Source organism: Leptonotus elevatus, chromosome 1 (assembly GCF_054856555.1).
Source record: "Leptonotus elevatus isolate MCC_2025b chromosome 1, RoL_Lele_1.0, whole genome shotgun sequence".
Taxonomy (NCBI): Eukaryota; Metazoa; Chordata; class Actinopteri; order Syngnathiformes; family Syngnathidae; genus Leptonotus; species Leptonotus elevatus.
The window spans coordinates 47,251,031-47,278,038 of record NC_141239.1 but is presented as its reverse complement, the minus strand read 5'-3'; the positions used below and the strand labels follow the sequence as shown (position 1 = coordinate 47,278,038).

Below are 27,008 nucleotides of genomic sequence, written 5' to 3'. Positions count from 1 at the left end.
TATAAAATTATACCTCATAAATATTTAATAGTACTACATGCCAGCCTCCTTGCACTTCAGTTTTTTTTTTTAAATAATCATCTGTCAGCTATTTCTGTTAAAGGCTAATTTTGTAAGAATTTGAAACATTTTGAGGATCATAGTTTAAGTATATTGAGCCCATAGGATTTAAACTGTTAGTATACAAAATTATTAAAACAGTTGGGAAGAGTTGTCAATTAACAAAAAATAAATAAATCACTGTATCTAATTTTCTGTTTTATTTTGATTACAGTTTTGCTAATTTAATTCATTTAATTCATATATTCTTTTAAATAAAACCGAAGGATTGAGTAGGAGAAATACTTCCGTAGAGAGCGATAGTCAGGAGCTAGGAATTGATAATTGGGTACAAAGCAAAAAGGAAAGTAGGACAAGAAACCTTCAAATAAAGGCACCAAACTAAAGAAAGAAGCAGCAAGCAAAAGGAGGCGATGCTGGAGGATGAGATTAGGAGAGCAAGAGCGCTAAGACAGCTAAGATGAAGAGAATAATTATGGTGGTTGCTGCTACTGCTGCTGCTGCTGGCAACTTGACAATTTTCATAATGATGACCGGGGAATGATGAGAATAATTAATCATCTGCCCGTCCGTCCATCCATCCATCCATCCATCCATCCATCCATCCATCCATCCATCCATCCCTTTTCTACATCTTTATCCTGTTCATGGTAAAAGATGAGCTGGAGCTTATGTTATTTGATTTAGGACCAGAGGCAGGGTGGCCTTTGGACTCAGACTCCTCACCAGTTAATAACAGGACACGAAAGCAAATAACATTCCACATACACACCTACTGTTTGGGCATTGAACCAATGAATTAAGGGCTTAATACACCAATCCGACGTTGGCTTGACCGTTGACGGAACTACACACTGTAACAGACAGACACTGACGCTTTTGCACATATGTGACAAGTAATACTCCTCCATAGCATTCCATACTCCATATTCCTCATTGTTAGACAAAGGCAACCGGAATTTTTTTCGCGGGGCATACCGCTATCTTTATCACTCACAATGTGCTCCCATGCAAAGCACACCATCAGGCTCTTAACAGAGTATGATGTAATAAAAAAAAGTCAACCCTACCTGGTATATCCAGTTTGAGTTTCCATGTCTTACCATAGTTTGACTTTCATCAGTCTATCAACATACCCCTAAAGGTAATGTCATACAATGCCCGTCTCTTGAACCATAGTGATGAATTCATCTTCTCAATCTTCTACAGTATACGTCCAAATGCAAGGGGTGCTAAAGTGCAAAATAAACGACCGGTAAAGCCTCTCCATCGCTGACTGTTTTTTCCGTCTTTGTCACTTTCTGTTCTTGCCCCGTACGCTAGTTCGCTAGCAAGCAGCCAATCAAAATGATCAAATGTCATGACAATCCGACGCCGACTCAACATGTTGAATCTGCCAAAAATGCCCCCTAGACGCTCTACCAACGACGTCGTCATTATGGCGGTGTATACACCGTAATCAGTCGGCGCATACCGGCCACTTTCCGGCTTCTGACGTCCGATATCTGTATCGGTGACTTAACAAGCTTTTGTAACGTGCGAGGAAGGGTTAAAATTCCATACAGGAACGTCAGAAATTACATTCAAAATCTGAATCTCAGAACTGAGAGGCATTCGTGCTAACCACTCGTCCAACTGTGACTACTTTAAATTAACGTGGAATTGCTTTAGTTACTTTGGATCATGTTTTGATAAACTGTGTCATGACATCCTTATGGATCTCCACTGATGTTGAGCAATTGCGCAACACCCTATTTTCATTTGTTAGTTATCTGAATAGTCCCTGGTTCATGGAACGTTGCATTGCAAATAGATAAATGTTACCATATACGATTGTGGCTTCTTCTATTCACACAGCAGGGACAAAGTACATTATCTATACAGATGTACTTAGAAAGCACTAAAGTCGTGACTAATGTAATGGAAATTTCATCTACCCTTACGAAAATAGGGCCATAATCTCCCATGTGTGTAAGAGGGAAAAGGTGCACACTCTTCTGACTTAGCAGATTCTCCCATAAGCATTAGTATGTCCTTAGTATGTTTTTTCCTTTTTCAGTTTTTTTCCCCGCAGTATCATGATGGTGACTTATTGGCATGCACCTATATTGATATTCATGCTCAGCTCTCCAGCCACACCAATCACAATGCCTGACTGTTATGTTAACAACTGATGTCAATCGACTGTGGAGCAGGGTCCCCAAACACAGCGTGTGCTTCCACAGAGACTGAACAAAACATGTGTTATTGAGTTGATCAAAGAAGCACTGTGATTCAGTGATTACAGTGTTTTACTTGTGATATTTATTTGCAGTTTACATCAGTGCAAGAGCAGACTTATCCCCCCAGCCCCCGATTGTTTACAACGCTCACCTACAACTGCGGGAATGATTCTGCTTCACACATGTTCCCAGTTGACATTGAAAGACAAGCCTGCGGAGTTGTTGTTTTTTAAGCAAACAAAAAAGATTAACTCAAGATATTAGAGACTCCCGCGACCCTTGTGTGAGGTTAAGAAAATGGATGGGTGGATAGTAGAGACTCGTTGAAGACAAACATCCACAGAACTCCACTATAACAACCAATCACATTCATCAATAGCCTAATGAGTTACATATTCAGTCAATGTTAAAATGATGATTCCTCAAAAAAAAGTCTGTATGAAACTGATCTAGAGAGTGGTTGGTACACCACCTTTTATTATTATTATTATTATTATTATTATTATTATTATTATTATTATTATTATTATTATTATTATTATTATTATTATTATTATTATTATTATTATTATTATTATTATTATTATTATTATTAGGCGGCACGGTGGCTGACTGGTTAGCACGTCCGCCTCCCAGTGCAGAGGACGTGAGATCGAGTCCGGGCTTCGGCCTTCCTGGGTGGAGTTTGCATGTTCTCCCTGTGCTTGCGTGGGTTTTCTCCGGGTACTCCGGTTTCCTCCCACATTCCAAAGACATTCATGGCAGGTTAATTGAACACTCCAAATTGTCCATAGGTGTGATTGTGAGTGTGGATGGTTGTTTGTCTCTGTGTGCCCTGCGATTGGCTGGCAGCCAGTTCAGGGTGTACCCCGCCTACTGCCCGAAGCCAGCTGGGATAGGCTCCAGTGCCCTCCGTGACCCTTGTGAGGACAAGCGGTTAAGAAAATGGATGGATGGATTATTATTATTATTATTGGACTTCCAAACATGCGTTCAGACATAAGCACAGGATTCTATTAAATCCACTTTATTGGATTTATTTCATACAAAAAAACTAAACACAGTCTCCTTCAATGTGTACGTGCAGCTGGAGCGGTCCACATGTCCGACTGGCTGACTATGAATCCGTAACATAAGGTATTTTCAATTTCAAGATGATCTTTTTCACAAATCTCAGGAAAGGTGCAGTTCCAAGATGTCCACCCAGTCTCAGCTGCCAGTTAATCACACTTTGTTGGTGTTTATGCATTCTTTCCCAGATTAAATGTGGAGGGTGTGTCAGTAGGGTGGGAAAATAAGTGTATATGAAAAGTGTGCAAGTACAGGTGCATAAAAAATAACTTGTTAAAAGGAGTAAGGGTGATTCCCAAAAGAGTGCATGTTGTGGGAAGTGTGGACACACAAAAAACAACAACAGGCCTTCTGGACAGTGAGTTAACGAAACTAAAGGAAGACACTGGGAGGAAGATATTGGACTTATTAGAGTAGGAGACAAAGATAGAGGCAGGAAGGGAGAGAGAGGATGATGTTATTTTGTCAGTGTTTCCCCGTGGGGGTCTTGGCTGCTTGTTAAAAAGTCCTGACAGAGAAACCACAGCAGTAACAAACACACACACACACACACACACACACACACACAAATCAAGATACAATGCTGCCCCTGTGCTATACATTTAAGTTAGTGTATATATAGTGAATAAGTTTCCTACTCTCTGAGTGTGCTTTAGCCATAGAAATTTACTGCCAAAAATACTCGCCTTGTGACATCACACACACGCGTTTGATCAACATAACGCATGTGGGTGAAGTTTGTGTAACAGTCGGAGGCCACTGGCTTGTTTGGTCTCCAAAACACATTCAACATTTTCAATCCTACTCAAGCACATTTTGCATTAATGCGCTCTACTTGGGATGACAAATGTTAGCTGAAGTTTTAATGGGAAATGCAAAGCAAATGTGACACATTTTTATGTAAGCACTTTTAGACAAATGTATGAAACAGTCAAACTCTCTCTCTGGTTGCCATTAGCTATGCTAACAACGTTCTGTAAAAGTAAAATATTTTTTATATATATATATATATTACAATATTATGGCATAATCAGACAGTGCCAGTAAAGGATCATCATTCGTCAGAAAAAAAAAAGCACTATTTCATTGTTTAACCCATAATGGGATGTTTGTTTGTTTTTTATTATTGATGAGCACATGAGTTTAATTATAGCTTGCTTGTAGCCGAGCATACAAAATGTACCTTGTAAAATTCTGCATATGAATATAGTCGTTTGCCTCATGTATTTTATTTTAAGGAGCTATACCAACTGAACATCAACTATTTTAATGGGCCAGCTTTACTAATTTGCCTCAGTGTAATGTTTGTCTAGTTCCATTAGGCAACTGGGTCTTTATGTGATCAAGAGTGCATATCCTATATTATTATTATTTCTATTTTTACATGCATTCGTGCATTATATCTGAGACAACCCAAAAGTACAGAAACAGTGATCTGATGATGCATTTGATTCATACATCCGGGTTCAAACTGCGTGTGCTGTGTGTGTGTGTTTTAACTGTTCTTGAAACCTCAGCATGGCCTAAAAATAGAATCTCTTTTTTTCAATAGCATTCAAAAGACCATAACTGTTTCATTTGAACACATACACATATTGTATCCTGATTTGTTTTGTTAAACAACCATGATGGTACATTATGGTATACTTAAACAACAAACAAACAAGTGGATGGTGCCAGATGGGATACATAATAAGTGTTATGACTTAATTAACCATGCATTTATGATTACCAGTATTATAAACTTATGTAATTGCAAATGTTCTAACATATATATTTTTTTCACTAAATACACTATGTGGTCTAGATGTTTACACCAAAAGCATTTAAAGTGTGTGCATGTTTGTTGATCTTATTTTCGGCAGCCAATCACAGTGCACATGTATTTTAAACAGGCACAGACATTCACATTCACACTTATGTACAAATTAGAACCTCTAATTAACCTGACATGGATGATTTTGGATATTGTTGATACACATTATGCATATGGTAATTTTACATGAAAATACAAACTGCTGTATGCATCATCCATATGGGAAATATCGATTTCTTTTTTTTTTGTAATCATTTAAACATCATGTTGTTTTGTATTCTTTGGCTGTGTTGACTCAAATGCACATTGCCCATTTTGTATTTTAATCTCCCCTGCAACCCCTCGTAAATTTCCATCTCTATTGTTTTGCTGCAGCTATTTCTAGCCCTGTCTGGTTATATTTAGCAATGTGCCACATAGGATTTTTTTCCCTTTTTTTCTTTCACATCACTGAGCCTCTCCTCCAGTGGACACTCCCGGGCTTTAAAGCTCAGCATGTAACACACTGTTTGTGCCACTGGTGCAGCTGTACAATATAGCCTAAGACATTCCTTTACTTTATATGACAAGTACATATCTTAGTAGGGTGAGTGTGTGGCTTACAAACCTGCAAACAGTCATGTTTGTGTGTGCACACATTTGTGTACGTGTGCACAGACATTGATTGAGTCTATTGGCAGCAGAGGACATGAGAACTACAAAGTGCTATTTATAACTCATGTCTGTTTTAACTTCTCGTGCTGTGTGCCCTTGTTACTTATAAATAATAATAATATAAACATTAGGAATGATTGATACCACTTTTTTTTTTTTTAGACCGCTATGAGTACTCAACGTTTGAGTAGTCACGGATACAGACACCATGAACTGATACCACTTGTGCTTTTGATAGATAGAATTTCCCCCAAAAACAATGACAGATAGTTTTCAAGAAAGACCTAAAGTATATACAGTTGCCACGTCAAGTCCAGTCAAGTCAATTTTGTGTATATAGACCTTAATCACAAAAGAGTCTCACACACCCACAGTTGACAAATATTAACAACATCCTGCTGATGTTAACCTCAGAGGGCAAGAAAAAAAAAAACTAAAACAAAAAAAAAAACATCAGGGAAAAGGTAAGAAGGGGCCGCAAATGTGGGAATATGAGCACACTGTAAATGTGCAAAAGGTAAACATTGCTTCATTACACAAAATAAATCTATGAATCGTCACCAAAATCTCTACTCATGTCCACATCAGCCTCCGAAAAATATCAAAACAATTGCCACAGTATTTTGGATCTAATGGGCACTAAGCCTTTTTCTCACCGTAGAGTACGCTTATAAAAACACAATTGTATTTGTATTATAGCTTTTTTTGCATTGCATGAAATGAATGACAATTTTGAATTTAAATTTCTACTTCCTGTTCATAAAACAGCCACAAGAGTCTTGCCACAAGTCTTGTGACAAGACGGTGGCATGAAATTGTAAATGTACATGTACATAAGGCTTCGTATTGGTCTGGTACCATAGCCTGATATTGGTACTCGCCCACCCGTAGTAAAAATACCACTTGCATGCCACATGAATGAAATCCATAATGTATTATTTATTTATTTATATATATTTTTTGAATCTCCAAAGACAATTAGTCTTTTCACTCACTTTAATGCTGTATACATGACATCACACCACAAATAACCATTTCACACGCGCGGGCAAGATATTTCGTTAGAGTAACCTAAGGGAGGTTTGGGGGTTTGGTGCTTTGCTCAAGGACACCTCCAGTGCAACCAGTCTTTGCTTAGCCACAAAGTGGAGCTATACATCAAAATATGAATACCAACTGTTGCATGAAAAATGTCCATTGGTAACTGGTGTATTGCAGTTAGCACTTAGCATATAACGGACAGAAAAACAAAGCACCTACTGAACGTAAAAAGGTATTTATAACTGCCTGTAACCCTCTTTTAGCCACGTTAGAGGATCAAAACATTGCAATATAAATGCATACTATACAGCCAATACGTATTACGAAATCTCCCTGCTAGTCACAGCTAGCTCTACATTGCTGCAAAGTGTGAGAGCCTTGACTACCACTGTGACGAAAACAGGAAGTGACACGTCTTACAGCATGACCTCCTTGCTATGCCACCACGCTCCACCCTTTCAGCATACAAGCACACAGAGACATGGGACCAGAGAAAAAACACGAGTCTTGATATATGGGAGGCAAAAAAAAAGATGCACAGTTAACGCTAACATTGACTACACAGTACACAGTTCAAAGGGCATAATTGCACAAGGGAAGCAAATGCGATTTGGGGCACAATTCATGTTAATGCAACACACACACACACATAGACACATACACTAAATTATGCATTTAACAAGTCAAGATAGGGTTACATACAGTGCCCTCCCACATGCTCTTCTCTCATTATTTCTGTCTCATTTCACCTCGTCTTATAGTCCCCACACAAATGAGTCGTTTGGTGTGAATCTGCCGACCTGAATGGAGTTAATTTGTTCACCTGCACTAGTGCTTGTCAGCGCTGTCCAATCACATGTTTGAATAAATTAGCTGGAGAAACAATCCAGAGTCCAGTTTAATGGAGTGTGTTTGAGCGAGTCAGCGTGAAAGGAACCCTGATTCCCCGTCAATTCGGCCTAGGAGACTTCTGCAGCCTGCCTGCACTGCCTCAATCCAATTTGGGCTTAATTGAATTATTCAGAGCCCCTCACTCGTGCATTATATTGCCATGCACACTCTATATTGTCTTTGTGTGTGTGTGTGTGTGTGTGTGTATGAGTGTACAGTCCATCTGTTCTGTCAAAGATTATTCTAATGGTTAACCAAATTTATTTTCGAATTGTCAAAAAATATTGTTGATGAAGTCATGTATTATTGCATTAAACAACAAAATCTTATTATTGCTGTCTTTTCTGCCTGTTTTCAGGACGTGAAGTCAACATTCTTCCAGTTTGGTGCTTCCATCCAGCAGGAGGCTCTGCTGATGCTGAACATCATGGAGGAGTACGACTGGCACATCTTTTCAATAGTTACGTCAAAATTCCCCGGCTACCAGGAGTTCATCAACATTCTAAAAACGACTGTAGACAACAGGTACAATCCATTTTGTTTTGCCTTAATTGCATATATAGGACAGATAATTTGCACATAATGTGTACATGAGTGTATAAAACTTACGCCAATATGCATAAAGCAAACATGTAATGCTACCTAAAAGATGCTGTCAGTTTCTAATTTGTATTTTGATATTTCTGAATAATTAAAACAGTGCCAACAATTACCAATTTAGAGCTGTGTGATATTGATAAACTGTAATAGCCCATTATCCCAAAATAAACAATTTTGTCACGTGAGGTGCGGACTAAGGACCAAACGCAGACAAGACACAGGATTTGTGAAATAGTCAATGTAGGAAGTAGGGCTTGATTCATATGGCCTCGAAGAAAACACTTGAGGGAGAAACCTTGACAAAGAACCTTGGACAGGCTAGGCAAAATTATGACAAAAGTGTCATACTCTCGGTAGAGCAATGCACAATTCTATATGACAGAATAAAAGCCTATAGGACAAAACAAGAGTTCCTAGACAAACTAAGAGTGACTAATAGCATAACAACTGGCAATATTCTCATCATAAGGGACATTTGTCTAAGACTAGACAAACTAAGAGCGGCTAACACATCATCAAAAAATATCATCTTAAGGACCATAGCAACTTATAGCAACTACAAAATAATAATGACCAGTGCCTCCCACAGCAACTGCATCATCATAAGGGACAACATAATACAAGACCATAACAATTCAGTGACCTCATGACCAAACTCAAAACACAGTCATAACAAATTTTAGATCTTGATAAACTAAAATATAAATGCAGATGTAAATGGTATTACATTTATACACCACTTGTCAACCTCACAGGGCCCTCAAAGTGCTTTACATTCGACTACTAACTCACCTACTGATGACGCAGTATCAGGAGCAACTGGGGGTTCAGTATCTTGCTCAAGGATTTTTCAACCTGGTCACAATGGCATGGGATCAAACCCACAACCCCTGGGTTGGGAGAGGACCGCTCTACCACTGAGCCACGCCACCCCTGTGGTATTTTTCCTTAAAATTACAGGAAGTGAATGACAATTATCATTTATTTCTCCAATTAGTTATAAAACACACATATATAGAAAAAAACAATATGATGAAAAAAATAACAAGGTTTTTGGTATGTTGCAGGCACAGGACCAAAGAGTAAGCCCCAAAAGGTTTTTACACAGATACCAAAATGAAACTGTTCCGCCCAATCAGCATAACCATTGCCTCATCTGCATTGCATTTGCGTACTGCATAAGCAGGACTGCTAATAACCGCATGGAGGTTCAGCAAATTAGACAACTGCCGGAGGAGAGCGGCATCACATCTTTGATGCTGGCTTTGTGCCTACAGCATAATGGAGCTTTACGTACAATATAATGTAGGAACGCCGCATTGACATCTGTCATAACCAGTAGATCACTCTCATACAGCAAGATATATATCGCTCTCACAAACAAATTAAACAGCTGTCAAAAAACATAAATGAGCGCTTCCTCTTTATTAGATAGTCCCCAATTTACCTCTTCCAAAAAGTTCCGAGCATCTTATTTCCAGAATAATTTCTCCGTTTTTGTACTGTAATCTCATCCATCATCACAGCAGATGTCCCTGCGGTGAATCAGGTTGTTTACTGTCTTGGCGACTTACTGCACTCAGTGTTTGGCCTTGGATGTTTCATCTCCGCTCCTCATATTGGTTTCAAACACAGCAGCCCACGAGGATTTAAGCAGCACTCTTGAAATTAATGTGGATGACAGTTTGGTTTAGTACTCCTGCAGCTTTGCTGTCTTCCACACCTCTAGGTCATTTCGACTGATGCTGTAGTCAAATGCTTAACATAGCAGTAGCCCATAATATTTAGCTGCAAGTCAATTAAACGCTTCAGCAATTCCAAGATGATGGTGAGGGTTAGTAGTGTGTGAATTACTTAAATCTGCCTTGACCCAAACTGTGCGGTTTGTTTTGCCCGTTTATGTTAATAGTGCTCCTTTTTGATGACGATAGCAACAACAACCGTCATCATCATCCTCAACGTAACTATTGTCGTACCATGCCTACCAATTACTTGAGGTCAAATGGATAGATGGACGAAAAACATTTGTTGTCATTATTTTAATTTGATAAGTGACAAAATAGCACAGTATGTGCTGAAAAGTCGAACCATCGTCTGCTGAGAGTACACCTGCAATGCCATTTAGCATAGAAATGGAAATGTATATTCCTTCTGATTGTTGATCTTAATGTTGAAATAAAAACAAAACATTAATTATAGAATAATTTGCATGAGTGGCTATAATTAACTGTCGATAGCCCGTGCTGCTGTTCGACCCGCTCACTGGGGCTTGGTCATGGGCAGACAGCTTTAATAGCAAAGGACCTCTATCATCTCAAGTGAAAATAAAGTGGGCCAGTCAGCTCAGTGAGTCAAGGCTGAGCTGGCAGATGTTATGGTACTCTCAGGAGCCTTCATGAAATGCAGCCTAGATACTGCAGACCGTGAGGGTGGGGGATGTTATCGCTAAAGATACATGATACATGAGTTTACTGAAATGATGAATGTCATGAAAAAAATATGATGAAACAAAGCATTTTTCTTTGTAATGTATATGCTGTTCAATGTCTATATGTTCTGAAGCAATATGTTTTCTCCCGTCACTGCAGGGTTTTGTGTGTAAATCGGACAGTCGTTTTGATTTTTATGTTTCTGAAAAGTAGTCAAATTTGAATTTAAAATACACTAAAACAATAAATCATTTCCACAAAATAATTGAAAATCTTCACCCAATAACTTTGCTGCAAATGCATAACAGTGTCTTGATGCTATGCTGTCGTTGATTGTTATTTTGTAGCTCTAGGGTCAAATTTGTCTAATTCTAATTCCACAGCTTTCAACCAATTTGTTACAGATTGTGTCTTTCATTTCAACAGTAGCGCCCTTTTCCATCCATCACAGATGCAATTCCCCTTTGTGTTATGGGATGTGCTGAATATTATCACTTTGGACATTAAAAAAAAAAAGAAGATCAGCCATGAGATAAGAAAGATAAATGAGCTTACCGCTCTTTTTTTTAGTGGGACTTTTAATGAACACTTGTTACCTCTCACTTCAGATAACTTTCTAGAGAGATTGATTATAAAAGAGATGTTATCTGATCTATGTAGACTGATGGTGTACCCTATTTTCAGAAAGATGTTTTTGAAGAGCAACGCAATCTCAACCAAATCTGTTCTATCCCAATGGCGCACAAGGAACGATGGTATAGAGACTTGAAGAGTGGTGTTGCTTTGATATCTTCAAATTCACTCTCATTTGCATAGGCTGTAACCTTCTGTCGTTCTTTATTCAGGAAAAAACCACAATAATAATAATAATATTATTATTATTATTACTGTAAAAGAAAATAATAATGAATGGAAATAATTAAAAGTATGTCAGAATTAATCTTTCAATGCTTATGCACTTTGCAGTTTTGTTGGCTGGGACCTGCAGAATATCATCACTCTGGATGCAGTGGAGGAAGACAGCCGGTCTCAGATCATGTTGAAGAAGGTCCAGTCACCGGTAGTTCTCCTCTACTGCTCCAAGGACGAGGCTGTCTACATCCTGGAGGAGGCTCGCTCTCTAGGCCTCACGGGCTTCGGTTACATCTGGATCGTACCGTCTCTGACCACCGGCAACCCGGAAATAACACCTGAAGAGTTCCCATCGGGAATGATTTCGGTCTCCTATGATGACTGGGATTATCCGTTGGAGGCGCGCGTGCGGGATGGTTTGGGGATCATAACGTCAGCAGCGGCAGCCATGTTGGATGAGTACGGCGACATCCCCGAAGCTCGGACGTCCTGCTACGGCCAGATGGAAAAGACGAGCAAGCTGCCACCTAGCGCACTACACAAGTAAGTGAAGCTCTAACAAGCATATTTGGCCGTGTCAACAAAACACATTCATACACAAAAGGAGGTTGATTTGGTTTCTATTGCAACACATACACAATCCATGAGTTTCTCTAGCTTGGGGTCCTTCTTTCTACATTAAAAACGTCCTCAATATGTGCACTCTGAACACATTATTGTGCCTCACCTTTTAGTGTGTAACATCAAATTGTTTGGGACAAGTGAATCACTGACAGAAGACTAATAATGTAGCAACGATGATGACATTGTTGGAATGTTTTGGTATTTACAAAGTGCACTGGATGTCTTGGATGTCTTGTCTTGTAGATCCCCCTTGAGACATGATAGCTGTGGATTGCTATTAGATACTGTTGATATATTAGCCCGGCTTCAGTTCTTTCCATTTCTTTTATTGACTTTTCAGCCAGCTAACGATATTTCTCTGCATGCCATCACAAAGAAGATTTTAAATTCATATCCAGGGGTACCTTGATTTATTAGTTTAACTTGTTCCGTGATTGAACTTGTAACTCAATGTACTCCCATATCAAATGTGTTTTCCCCTTGAAAGGATTTGAATGCCAGTCTGCTAAAAAAAAAATAGAACTGTACAGTATTTTTTTTAAGTAAGTCTAGTAAAAATATAGCAAAATAAATAAATAAGTAAAGATATCAACAATTGTTATGAAGTGTATTAAAGCCATAAGTCACACATTGGTGTGGCTTGACATTTGGAACCTAGAGTTAGTCTGGTTGGCGAGTGTGTGCGTCTCCTCTGTTCTCCTTGAGAATGTTGTCATTAGGGCTGGTCAATATAACTTTTTTCAGACTGATACCAGTAGAAATACGCAACGCTTGAGTAGTCCGATACCAAGTAGCGATACCACTAGTCTAGTAGTCTTTTGATACAAAAGAATTCCAAACAAAACAATGACAGATAATTTTAAACACAGATAGCCATAGCATTTTTCTTTAAAATGTCATGAAATTAATGGCAATTAATTTATTTAAAATGAGCACAAGAGGGCAGCCAATACTCAGCCACAGTTGCAAGTACCGATATGTTGAAATAAGGCTTGGTATTGATACTCGCTCATCCTTAGTTCTCATACAGTATGTGTGTTTGACTAGAGGGTGGAGTTTTTTATTTGGCTGGAATGCCTATCACCATCCGGTCTTCTGAACCATTGTTGGAAATGCGAGCCACATCAGGTTTTAAAAATGATGGTTTAATAAAACTCCGGCCAAAGTGCAGATTTGAGTAATTCTCCTGATCGGTGTTCATGTATAATAGCCGTAAACTGACTTTTACGTCATCGCTCTACACAAACACACCCACTCATGCACCTGTCTGTCAACAGCTGTTTTGTCTCACTCCAAGTGAGCAAACTGATCCAGCTGTCTCATGTTTGGCATTAATTCAGAGACCTTTGTTTGTTTTCAATTTTTTCTCTGTATGTAATTTTAAAGGCAAATTAATGTCCAGCCTTAATGCCAAATAAACCCATTTTGCTGTGACGCTATCAAACCGGACAAACAGCATAAACCAAATTCCGTGTATAAGTTCCTCCCGATTAAAATAACTGACAAATAAACACCATTTAGTATCCGCAATGTCTTATAGCTATATTTAGATACGGTATTACAGGATGTTATCTGGCCACGCAATGTCTGATATGATGCAGCTGAAAGAAAAAAATAGGTTTCATTGCAAGGCAGTTGGAGTGATTGCCTGTTTTTTTTTAACAATCTATTTTAAACATTAACACATTAAAAAATAGTAGTACAGTATAATACAGTAACTTGTGAATAAAAACACAATTAAAACCACCAATAAATGTAAAAAGCAAAAATAGTTAGACATAATTAATATCTAGCAGTATCTAGGGATAGTCAAATATGTCTATACACGCAATAAAATATAATACTACACACAATATTACAATAAACAATGCACCGTAATTGTTTCACAATATCTTATTTAACCATCAATAATTAGTTATCCATAATGTATTCATTTTCAATGTATCACTGACCTATCAATATAATACACACTACACTGCACTCATTTTACTAAACCATACACATTACACCCTCAATTTCCCGTAACAGTGAACTATTCATATTTGTAATTAGCAATATTATAACCTTATCTTACATAACACCAACATTACATTGATGCTCCAGCTAATTCTAAAACCCCCAGTTTTACCCATTTTATCATTATACAGTATCCCTTGTTTATGCTCATTAGGTACAATTCAATGAGTTTCAATGAGCGATGCATATAACAGTTTATCTTTAATGGGAGAATCTAAGTCTCAATAAATAGGAGTTTATTGGAGCTGTATGATAATGCATTATAAATATAATCATGATTGTGGTTTTAGTCTTTCCAATTCCCGATATAGCCACAGCACAGACTGTAAAGGACTCCATCATAAAGGATTACTGAACTGCTGTAAATAAGTCCATTTTCAGTACTTAACCGTTTGATGAATGTGTCTGCATGTCTGCCTCAGCGTATGTGTTAACCTCATCCCCTTATCTCTCCCACTGGCCATTGACGTACTGACAACTTTTAATGGCCCACAGGGCTGACCTCGGCTTGACCAATCATGTTTCTCAAGTCCAGGCCACAGGGGCTCATTGGCTGAGTTCTCTCAACCAGACAGAGCCATCTGTGGCCCCTCATCACCTGGGAAAGAACCTGAGGCAGCTGAGCATGATGGGAATAAAGTCAGCTGGCTCCGATTCACAGCACTTGGATGTCCTGATTGGGCAGAATTTGCTCTTATTTCCCTCTTTGACACATAAACCAAGATTAATAAAATACTTGCACTGATTGTGTTAAATTCTGTACAATATTGCAAGGTGGCCCCGAGTGTGTGTAGAATCTGTCTTCTTTGTTAAATTGTAAGTCAGACAGAGCTGGCAAGACGTACAGCATTTCCCACTGGCTGCTTCCCAGCTATATAAAGATTAGAAGGAGACTATAGCTGCGTTTCCATTACAGTTTTTCGCAAAAATAAAAGCTATATTCTACTATTTCGCTAAAGTACAATTTCAACTTGCCGGTGTTTCCATTGAAGAGCGTTTCGCTTCTGAGGCACAATTCACGTAATGTCGCGTCTCGCGGGATCTCGCAGTTCTGTAGGAGGTGCTCATGATGTTTACGGAAGACAGACGCCCGGAGTTCTTAATATGACTTTAAAAACATCTCCCTCCCCTCATCGGGCGGGTTCGGCAATTTGATGTTGGTGTGTGTGCGCGCGCTTAACATAACTTGTGTTATGGTGCGGACGGATGGATTTCAACGACGACGTGCGGCGAATGTCGCTCGTTTGCTCGTTGCCAGGGGCAACGGCCATTTCTCATGCAACGATATGGGGCGTACGTGCGTTGGACGGCGGCATATTGGCTCTATTAATCGCTTTGTGCTTAAAAATACTTGTTATCCCATCCGGAGGCAGCTCCGAGACAAAAGCGAGTGGCCCGTACTTCCTACTTCATTTCCTCCGTGACCGGGCGGGGGTCACATGACTACAGGGAATGCGCAAAAAGTGTTTCCATTACACTTTTGCGAAATACTTCTATTTTGACACGTCTCAAAAACCACCTCATGAGAGCGTAAAAACTTGTTTTTTTTTGCGATATTTGACAGTTTTGGGGCAAATGACGTGTTTCCATCACCAGCTTGCTTTTGCGCAACTTGCCTTTTGCGCAAAACTGAGGGTAATGGAAGTGCACCTTATGGGGCACGTGTGGATGCGCGACAAGGGGAAATAGAAGAGCAGAGGAACAGAAGGCTTCATCAAGGGGCTCTTCAGTTTTGGAGCACAGCATCCCACTGCTGTATCCATTTTTTCATTTCCCCGCCTGTCTTCAATGCCTAAAACCCAAACTTCCTCCTCAACTCTTATTCACCTCTTTATCAACCTCTTTTCTCTTTCCCACTCCCACTCTTCCTCCTTCCTCTAAGCTCTGGCGCTTGCTCGCGTCCCGTTATTGCATCTTGCTATGCTCCACTTAAACTGGATAGAACATTCTATAATTAGCAGGGAGGACAAAGGGGAAAATAACACTGTTGTTGGAGCAAGATGGACCCAAACAAATACAAAAAATTAAAAAAGGGAGCAATGATAATGACATGTCAAATCGGTAAAATTACCGAATGAACAATACTAAGCTCTCCAGAAAAAAGTAAAAAAGGAAGTGTACCAACAAGTTTGTCATGTACAACAGTTTTGCAATGTAATATTAATAGGGATTTTCGATACCACTTCTTTTCAGACCGATATCAGTATGAGTATTCAACCCTTAAGAGGTCACCGATACCACCATACTTTTGATGGTAAATTGACTGCTTTTTTATATAGCGCTTTAACTACACCATATGGTGCCCAAAGCGCTTTACAATTTAAGCCTCACATTCACACATTCACACACCAATGGCCGACTGCTGCCATGCAAGGCACTGCCAGGTCCATTGGGAGCAATTCGAGATATCGGGTATCGGCCCGATACCGATACCTGTTCCATTCCTCAATATTTACAAATGCAGAAAAATGTGTGGCGTCAATATTCTGTTCACTGCAAGCAAAATTAAGTTGTTTTTTTCTTTTTCTTAGCGTTGGACAAAGTACACTTCCTCATAGTAAAGTGTTACTCCGAGTAGTCTAAGCTACCAAGTCAAGTTATATACAGTACTTCAGTAAAAGTATGTTTTATCGTAATACAATGCGTCCTGTAACATTGCATCCTCATAATACGGCTGTAAAGTGCAGCAAATTAATTAAATGTTATGAAATAAGAAGGAACTAGTATACATTAGAAACAAACAAACTGACAAGTGCACTATGATTAGGAACTGTTGATAAAAATGGCCCATTCATAAAAATGCACAGCAAAGAGCACTGGCCACTGGGGCAAACTGAGCAACTGTCAGATTTTCTTCTGAATTAAATATTCTGTGTGCGTGAGTGGGTTTGCACTTGTAAACATGCACATTAGAAGCAAGAGAAATGTCCCTTAACCCCTGAAGAGAATGTGCTGTCATGACAGATTTACAGTGGACTACTCACCTTGCTGTGGAGAACAATGTGCTTTCAAATACTTCAACACTTACTTGTCAGTATGTGCACGCGATGTTCGCGGGGAAAAAAGTGTGGCACTCGTGTGTTCTGACAGGTAATTTCAGTCTGTAGCCCAGATCTATGTGGGGCAGGCCTTACAGAACACACACACACAAAAAATTATCTTCCCGTTGTTGTTGGAAATATGTCCACATTTCAAGTCCATAAGACATGACTGGTGAAATATATACAGGTGCTCGTCAAAAAATTAAAATATCCTCGAAAAGTTGATCATTTCTGTAATTCCATTCAAAAAGTCAAATTTTCATTGATTATAGATTTAGGGCCCACAACTCAAGTGATATCAAGAGGACAACGAGGGCCACTAGACCCAAAAACAAAGAGCTAACAGCAAACATCAATAAAGCCTGGACTTCCAGGACCCCAGGCAATGCCACGGCGCATCGAGGCAGTGATTAAGGCAAAGGGAATCCAACCAACTATTGAAGATTGACATATCGTTTTGAAAATACCATCCATCCATCCATCTTTTTTTTTTGTCCATGCAAAAGACTGGGAAGTATGCATGGTGATTTCTTCACATTATTCAAATTTTTCGACATCCTGTTTTTATAGGTTTTATGAGCTGGAAGCCCAAACAAACAAATAAATATTTGAAATCACTTAAATTGTGGACCCTGAATCTATAATCTATTAAAGTTTGACTTTTTGAATGGAATTATTCAATTATTCAACCCTTTGAGCCTATGCCCAACCTGTCCTGCATGTCAGGGGCATGCAGTGACAATTGTACAATTCTTAATTGAAATAATGGTTAAACAATAAATCACACATTCATTATGTGTTTTCTGCAGGTGTAGATGTTAAGATTTTATTATTCGGACTGTACCCAACAATTAACTGCCACATCTCAGCAAGCTACATTCTTTGTTTTTGATAAAATGCCATGATTGTTGTTTTTTCTTCTTCTTTCTAATTTATGAACACACTGCTACCTGTTTCTTATTAGAACCTTACTGACTGCAAACCCCCCAAAACGTAACATATTAACAATATATTATCATATATTTTGAAGTATATTTCAATTCAGCTATCATTGAGTACATGCTACAAGTTGGAGTCTTCTGGAAGAGTTTATTAAAATTCTGAGCGAGAGTTACAAATTCCGACATATTCTGTGTACCTTAAACACATCAGTAGTTGGAGCAGAAGCTCCATGCCCGCCCAAATGGAAGAGGAAAGTTAGTTTTAGTTAGTTTTTTTTATTTTTGCAGCGGCGAAAGTGGATGTGAAAGGACATCTTGCCCGCGTCCTCAGAGCCAACTGCGCCTCAATGTCAGACTTCATCGTAGTTGCGAGGCTGATTACAACTTGTGTCACTACATTTCAATTGAAGCTAGGCTAGCACGCAGCATGCTCTGTGATCATGTCTACAAGATCTATCAAATAAAGGCATTCGTTTTGTTTGAGTTTTCTGAATTCTATTACCTTGGCTTTTGTTTACTGTGAGTGAGACTACGTAAATACAATCGGAGCCACCAACGTACCGACCGCAGGTGTAGTGGCGCGCAACCTGGCTGAAAGGGGCGCGTCTCGTAGTATGATGCCATCCAAGGATAACGTAATAATAATAATTTGTTTTATCAAAATTATGTTGTTGAATTTTAGTTTTGGAAGGCAACAAAACTACTTTCACAAACAATTTTTTTTACATATAAAATAAATAAACAGACAAAGGGACACTTTGGGCATCGTTGCCAAAGGGGCATGTGCCCCGGCACCCATAGTGCCCCTGCACGTGCCAACGGCATGTGATGTCAAACAAAACAGAACAGTTGCATATAAGCAGGGTTGGGGAATCCAAGCCCAGAGAGAACAAACCCTGAAACTGTTTGACTTTAGCCACAGGTGCTTCTACTCAACGGGTGCTTCTATGAGCTCGATTACCTGCCTGTTAGTAGAAGTAGAAGCACCTGTGGCTAAAGCCAATCCTTGGCAGGGTTTTTATTTTCTGGACCTGGATTCCCCAACCCTACATATAAGGTGCACAGCTGCCTGGATAAACATAACATCTGTGGATGCTATGTAAACATGAAATCTACAGTTTAAGATATTGAAAGTATTGCTACTTGCCAACACTGTGAACTACTGCACTCAACTCTCAGAGGGTCAGTGGTTGCAGGCTCGATCCTGGGCCGTTCTATATCATATACATTCATATTTAAAGGAGGGCGGGGTTCTACGTTGAGCCTTCTCGGGTGGTGGCCCGTTTGGTGGCCCTCAGAACCTGCACTGGCCCCGTATATTGTTGCCTTTGGGCTGATCCCAAATTAAAAAACAAATCTAAAATATATACTATTAGCCGAGTCCCACATACAGTATACAGTTGTGACCAAAAGTTTACAAACACTTGCAAAGAACATATAATGTCATGGCTCTCCTGAGCATCCAGTTATTTCTACAGCTCCGATTTTTCTCTGATAGAGTAATTGGAGCGGATACTTTCTTGCAAAAAAATAAATAAATATTTTTGTATGAATTTTTGTTCTTTTACGACTTTATTCGGGTTTAACAGAAAAAGTTAGCAAATCTGCTGGGTAAAAAAATATACAGTACATACAGCAAAGTTAATTTTTGGTTACATGTCTGATGTCAACTCTCCAAGTTGTCCCTAGGTGTGATTGTGAGTGTGGATGGTTGTTCGTCTCTGTGTGCCCTGCGATTGGCTGGCAGCCAGTTCAGGGTGTACCCCGCCGACTGCCCGAAGCCAGCTGGGATAGGCTCCCGCGACCCTTGTGAGGACAAGCGGTTAAGAAAATGGATGGATGGATCTCTGATGTCTCTTGGCCATGTTCACTTCAATGAGGCGCTTTTGGTAACCATCCACAAGATTCTGGAAAGCTTCTGGTTAAATCTTTGACCACTTCTCTTGACAGAATTGGTGCAGTTCAGTTAAATGTGTTGGCTTGCTGACAGGGACTTTCTGTAGCATTGTCCACATGTTCTCAATGGGGTTTAATAAGTCAGGATTTTGGGAAGGCCATTCTAGAACCTTAATTCTAGCTCGATTTAGCCATTCCATTGCAACTTTTGATGTGTGTTTGGGTCATTGTGCTGTTAGAACACCCAACGGTGCCCAAAACCCAAACTTTGAGGTGATGATTTTTGAAAGAAAAACAAAAAAAAGGAAGTGAATCCTCTTCCTTTCATTATCCCATTTAATCTGTGTAAAGCACCAGTTCTATTGGCAGCAAAACAGCCCCACAGCAATACTACCATCGCCATGCTTGATGGTAGGCAGGGTTATTATAGTTTTGGAATTTTTAATTTTAGTTAGTTTTTATTTCGTTTTGAGTTTTTTTTTTTTTAATTAGTTTTCAGGGTGGTTCTGTTAGATTTTATCAGTTTTTGTTATTTCATATATGCTTAGTTTTAGTTTAGTTTAGCAACGTCATCTGAAGGTGCTTTTCTTTTGGTTGCTGCTAGATGACTTCACTTTTGTGTGACACACTTTCAAATGTCCTTATTCCGGTTAATACCAAAATAAATCATCCCCAAAGGCTCATGCATTAAATTGATAACCACAATGTTTGCTATAATTATAGTTAGTTTTAGTTAGTTTTGTAAACATAAAATGTAGTTTTAGTTAGTTGGTATTTTTTGAAAAGCATTTTTGTTTATATTTTATTTTGTTAACAAAACAGTTTTTGAATTTGAGTTTTTTCATTAGTTTTAGTTAATTAAAATAACCTTGATGGTAGGCATGGTGTTCTTGGGGTTAAGGCCTCACCTTTTCTCCTCCAAACTTATTGCTGTGCATTGTGGTCAAACAGCTAAATTTTTGTTTTGTCTGACCACAGAACTTTCCTGCAGAAGGTCTTATCTTTGTCAATATGATCAGCAGCAATCTTCAGTTGAGCCTTAAGGTGCCACTTTTAAAGCAGCAGCTTCCTTCTTGCACGGTCGCCTCCCAGTCCATGGCGATGCGAAAACACGCTTGACTGTGGACACTGACAGCTGTATTCCAGCAGCTTCTTATTCTTGACAGATCTACTTTTTGATGGTTCTCGGTTGACTCTTCACCCTCATGACCAATTTTCTCTCAGCAGCAGGTGTTATGTTGCATTGTTTTCCTGATCATGGCAGTACATGCAAATAGTGATGGGAAATGAAGCTTCATTAACCACCTGTGATTCTTTTTTTTACTCTTATTTGTTATGCTGAGCGCGTGGTATGCGCAAGGCCGGGACGCAGATACAATGACGTCATCAACATGCGCGGTAAGACGGTAGAGTCAAAATCTCTACCTTTGGCAAAATGTATACCTTATATTGAATATACCGTTTATATCGCCAAGCCCTACTTGAACGTTGAAAATCTCTTGCCTTTTTGATGATGCACTGTCAATATGCCATTTTTGAGGATGATCAACAGAACTCGTTGATTCATCACCGCAAGCACAATAACACTTGGCAAAACAAAAAAACTAAAGATAATAACTATAATAAGTTATTATAAGTAACAAAAATGTATTGAATAATGTAATGATTCTTAATAAAAGATAAAGTAATTCATAATAACTCTTAAGATAAATTTAGGAGTCTTCATTCATCACGTGACCAAGTATTTCATGTAGCTAAATTGTTAGTATGTTGTTATTGTTGAGTGGCCACAGATATGCTTTTAGACACGTGCACGCACACACACATGCACATTCACACCTACTCACTTTCAGAAAAGGACCAACAAAGGAGAAAAAGGGGCAGGTCTAGCACCAGTAATTGTCTACTTTAATTTATGCTGTCTTCAGATGGATTAATTAATTTAAAAAGTTTACAATTGTGGTTATAATTCACAGTGGTGTAAAACTGCAAAGCATAAAGCGAAGTGGTAGTTACTCTTTGGCTGCAAGAACAACTATAAGCATTCCTTAGTAAAATGCTGTACAGTTTTATATAACTATAAGAAATATGTTGCTACATTAATTGGAAAATCGATTCATCTCACACTTCTGAATCAATGATGAATATTCATAATTAGGACACGGTGACAATATGTGTACAAGTAATAATAGATAAATGTCTTCTGCATGAGTGATGTGTTGGATGAAACCACTTCCTCAAAAGTAAATTGTTTTCATCTCAGTATGAGGGGCGTTGATTTTATTGTCACTTACCCCGCAGGTAACACAGGCTGAGAGAAAGAGCGGGAGGCACTGAATCCTTAAGTCAATAAATCATATGAACAGCAGGCATGCCTGTGTGAGTGTGTGCAATGGCTCATTACAAAGAAAAAGCAGACACTTCCACTTTCAACTGAAAATAATGAGGACGGGGCTTACATTTTTTTTTTTAATTATTAATATTATTATTTTACTAAAATATATAGCCAACTCCCACTCTTAAATATTAGTCATTACGTTTAGCTAGCTGTTTTTTGTATTTCATGAAAATCTTAATATTGTGTTTTCAGCATATCATGCCAGCAATGTTCTGGCAAGCTGATGCTTCCTGAAATTAGTAAAATGAAGGAGGATGGGGGGGGGGGTGCTATTATAAATATGCTAGCAAGATCTGAATCTGCCCTCACTTAATTATCTTTTCACCCCCGCCTTGAGTCTGACCAAAGCCATCCCTCCCTTAAAATGTTTCAAAATGTGTAAGCGAATTTAGTGCGAATGCACAAAATAAACATGCGACTTATACGTGTTTCTATTTGTTATTATTTTGCAAATATTGAGAGGAGAGGAGCCTATGCCACGAGGTGACATTATATGTAAGTTTCTCTCTGAGGACATTCAGCTGATTATTAGTGTAATTAATTAGAGCTTCTTCTTTTTTAGCATCCTTAATTAGCAATTGAACATCATTTGATGGTGTTGTGTTAGATTTGATTGATTTGATTGATTTGATTTATTAAACATATAAACACATTACAAGATATGAAAAATGACAATTGAAATAAAGAAAAGGATCATCAAGAAATGTCATATTTCAATGCCGTTTACATGTTCAAAGGGAATGGGAAGAAGTACAAGAACTTATCTAGCCCTATTCCATATTACTTGTATTATGTTAATACACTTTCATTTTCAATATGTCAAAAAATATCAACCAAGTTTATGCTCATGTTTGTACCTGATTTTGTATATTTTTCTAACACTATAGTTTTGACATTGCTGGCAATAGTTTGTGACAACGATACAGAACTTTAGCTAATGCTTAATTCTACCTTGCTTGACAGTTCAACAGCGCTAAACAGCTGTTGACAAAGGAGGGATGAGCATGTTTTTGATTGCCAGAATTGGATATAGTGCATCAAAATATTTTTAGCAAAAATCCTGAAGCCCAAACTAACAGGTCTGCCATCAACCAGTAAAGTAATGGTAAATAACTGACACCAAACCAGCCACCCCTTCTGTCTCTAGGTCTTATTTCCTAATATGCTGGGGTTTCTAAAATCAAAAAACAAATCTGCCAACTCCCTCTTATAGTTATGTCAATCACGTAACCTGAAAATGTATCCTTGCTGATTGTTGTGGCTGTGCATCACATAAGACATTGTGAGCAGCAGAAGAGCTATAGGCTAAGCAGGAGGATATTTATGGAAAGACTGCTTGGCAGTCCACAACATCAGCTTATAGGATTATAAATAACATGAGAACTGTTTCTGACTGGAACATTTCGAGTAAATGTTACTGAATAGATAATAGGTGTGTTTGACTGACAGCTATAAAGCTTTCTGGCAGATAAATGATCTATCATGTTACGTACCTGTGTTTGAAAAGCTCAAAGACTGAAGACAAAATATGATCTGACACGATTAGGCTCCAACTGCAAGGCAATGATAGAAATTGCAATTCCCAACACACACCGCTTTAAATAATTCCTCATGAAAAGAAGAGCATTTCTCAAAGGTGCTGTGGTGCCCTTCAAATCATTTACATATTGGAAAATGACACTGAATCTCGGCTGTGAGGACACATTCTCACCAGGGACAGCATGAGGTTCGAGACCCTGCTCACACTGCCGTCGTCTTCACCTTGTATAGTCGCTTCCTGTCACACGCACAAAACGCCACCTGCGGCGGCGTTTTGTGTCAAATGACTCGCCTCCCTTAGGGTCCTCATTACAATCCTTGAGGACTGCATGTGTGTCATTTGATGATAGTGTACGTGTAAGCGTTTTACACACCAAATGACATAATAAAGAATGAGGTGGTTTTAAGAAGAAGAACAAAAGCAATTGCTCCTTGATTGCAGTACATTGTACGTGCTCCTCTCTGCTGCAGTGCACACATAATGCTGGTTAACTCTGGTGCAGTGCTGCCCTCCCATCCCCAACCCCCTTTACTCCAAAAGTGGAGAAAAGGAGGACACAACGCTGAGGATATTTTTATCCTAACTCAGTTGAGGCTTCGCTCGTCATACTTTCCCTTCTTCTCATTCCGTCTGTCTCACACCATTTGCCCTCGCAATATTTTCGGGTGACCCTTCTCCACCGTTTGCTCACCTCTGCCCCTGTTTTCATTACCATCTGATGAATACAGAGATAAGTGTTGGAATGGTTGCTCCAGCATGGTGCGAAATGGTTGAACCAGACGGAGTAAGTATGGCGTTCCAAATTGATGAGGTGGGCAAAGTAATTTACGGCTGTGTGTGCAGGGGTGTTCATTCAGTTCACTTTAGGGTCATCTCGCAGCTCGTACATCACCCTCTCAATGTCCGTATCCTAGCAACACTCATGATGAGCGGGCTTAACCAGTCAACCAGCTTAGGACCGAATTGCCAAAAGCCCATACGAAACACAACTTGTGAGTCTTGTCAACATCTTGATTTAAAAGCCAGGCACAAAAATTACATGCAATTTTAATATCTTAATTTTACTCTTCTGGGATTGGCCATGATGCAGAATGCAAGCCACGTCCCACCATTCTGACACAAAATGGACAAGGCTGCAATCATATTTTATATACAAATCTATAAAGTGCTAAAAAGTTATTTCATTACATTTATGTTGTAATTAGAACAAAAAAAAAAGGAATGAAAAGAAAAGAAGGGTAAAGCAAAACATGGGCAAATGAGGAATAAAGGACTGTGTGTGCGCGCGCGCATGTGATTGGCACTGCTGATAAGTGCAGAATAGGCTGTCGTCTAAAAGAGTGGCCTGCATGTTGACATTGATTTTGGCACCGCTCTTTCTGCTGCTGTCACACATAATTTGATTCAATGGCTCCCGAGTAAAATCAGACAGTTTAATGATGCTCACCTGGTTGCTTGCATCATTTTTGGTATAATCGCAAAACACTATCCTTCCCCTTAAATCTGCTTTTCAAATAACCAATGGAAGCATTTGTAGGAGCCGATGCTTGAAACGACTAAACTACTGCTCATTACTACTGATACTTTTATGTATTGATAAACAGCAGAAACAAATTAATATATTAAATTAAATTAAGTTGATAATAAATACAACTCAGAGCCCAGCGTTTGTTTCATTTGAATGCGCTGGTTCCATCTTGGAGTAAATGACACCCAAAGGACGTTACTTGTTACTCTGCAATTTTGTTTTGGTGTTAGATAGAAAAAAAGTATCAAAGTTTTTTATTTTTTGATTGCCATACAAATTAGCCCCTGTATCAGTCAGTTTTAAATTGTACCCACCAATATTGAACAATTGTTGATTAAACTTGTCTGGCTGGCCAGTTTAATTTCAAACTAACTAACTAAATAAATAAATAAATAAATCATGATCCTGTTCCATTCCGGGATTGTAGTTGACGGAAATAAGCAGAACAAATGCAGGTCCCTAATGCCATACACAATGAGCTACCATCGTTACATAACACTGCATTTATCTGCAGTGTTGTCGTAATTTCCATCGACTGAAGCTGGCTGTTCACTGTCCCCTTTGGCTTTGATGAATCGGAGTGTAATGGCAGCAATGATTTTTTAGGAATCTGCACCCCAGGTATTTTTGGGGTTCTTTCCTGACCCAGGCTTCACCCCTCTTGAAAAGTTTTGGAGAAATCACTTGTCTGATTTTTGTATAATCCTGTTACGAGTTATTATACCTCCCACCTAGCTAAGCTGAGGTGATCCGTACATCACAATCCAGTGATTTAAGTGGAAAAAAATAAGTGCCGGTACTTCCCTAATTCCCCTAATATATATATATACATATATATATATATATATAAATATATATATTTTACCTCATAGTCTGACAGTGGTCTTTCTTGAACCTTTGAGCCAGGACAGCATGGTAGCGTTTTCATTTATATCATTTTCTTAAGTCAAGAGTTATGGTTGTACACACGTTCGGTCGGCTAGCATCGGGCTAGCGGGCGACTTGAATGACGTATGCACGCTTCTCTCACCAAGCAAGATATATAGGAGTTCTGGATTAAGCATGTGCATGGTGATGTGATGAGCGCAAGACTTCCATACTATATGTAAGTCCGTGGATGAGCGGCACTCACCTGAACAGCTTTTGGGGATCAAAACATGAATTGTCAAGCGTACCAGAACTCTGACAGTACGATCTTTGCACGTTGAGAAGTAACTCAAGGGAGTTTTTAAGAAGTGCCGGTTCGTTCCGGCCCACTTAAAACACTGATCACAACACAATAATCGGAATATTTTATTGCATTCATCAAGTGCAAAGCGCTTGCTACAGAGCAGAATGCATACTGTCCTGCTCAGCATGAAACACCTGCCACTTCAACAGTATACAGT

General features: G+C 38.9%; 1 protein-coding gene across 1 annotated transcript in view; it reads left to right on the top strand.

The window, feature by feature from the left end:
* The window catches only part of grin2aa (glutamate receptor, ionotropic, N-methyl D-aspartate 2A, a), a 143,233-nt gene that overhangs the window by 79,982 nt on the left and 36,243 nt on the right, over nucleotides 1–27,008 (top strand). Inside the window, exons 3-4 of the mRNA XM_086061170.1 lie at nucleotides 8,114–8,280; nucleotides 11,751–12,179. Coding sequence (XP_085917296.1) covers nucleotides 8,114–8,280; nucleotides 11,751–12,179 — 596 coding nt within the window. The remainder of the gene's footprint in view (nucleotides 1–8,113; nucleotides 8,281–11,750; nucleotides 12,180–27,008) is intronic.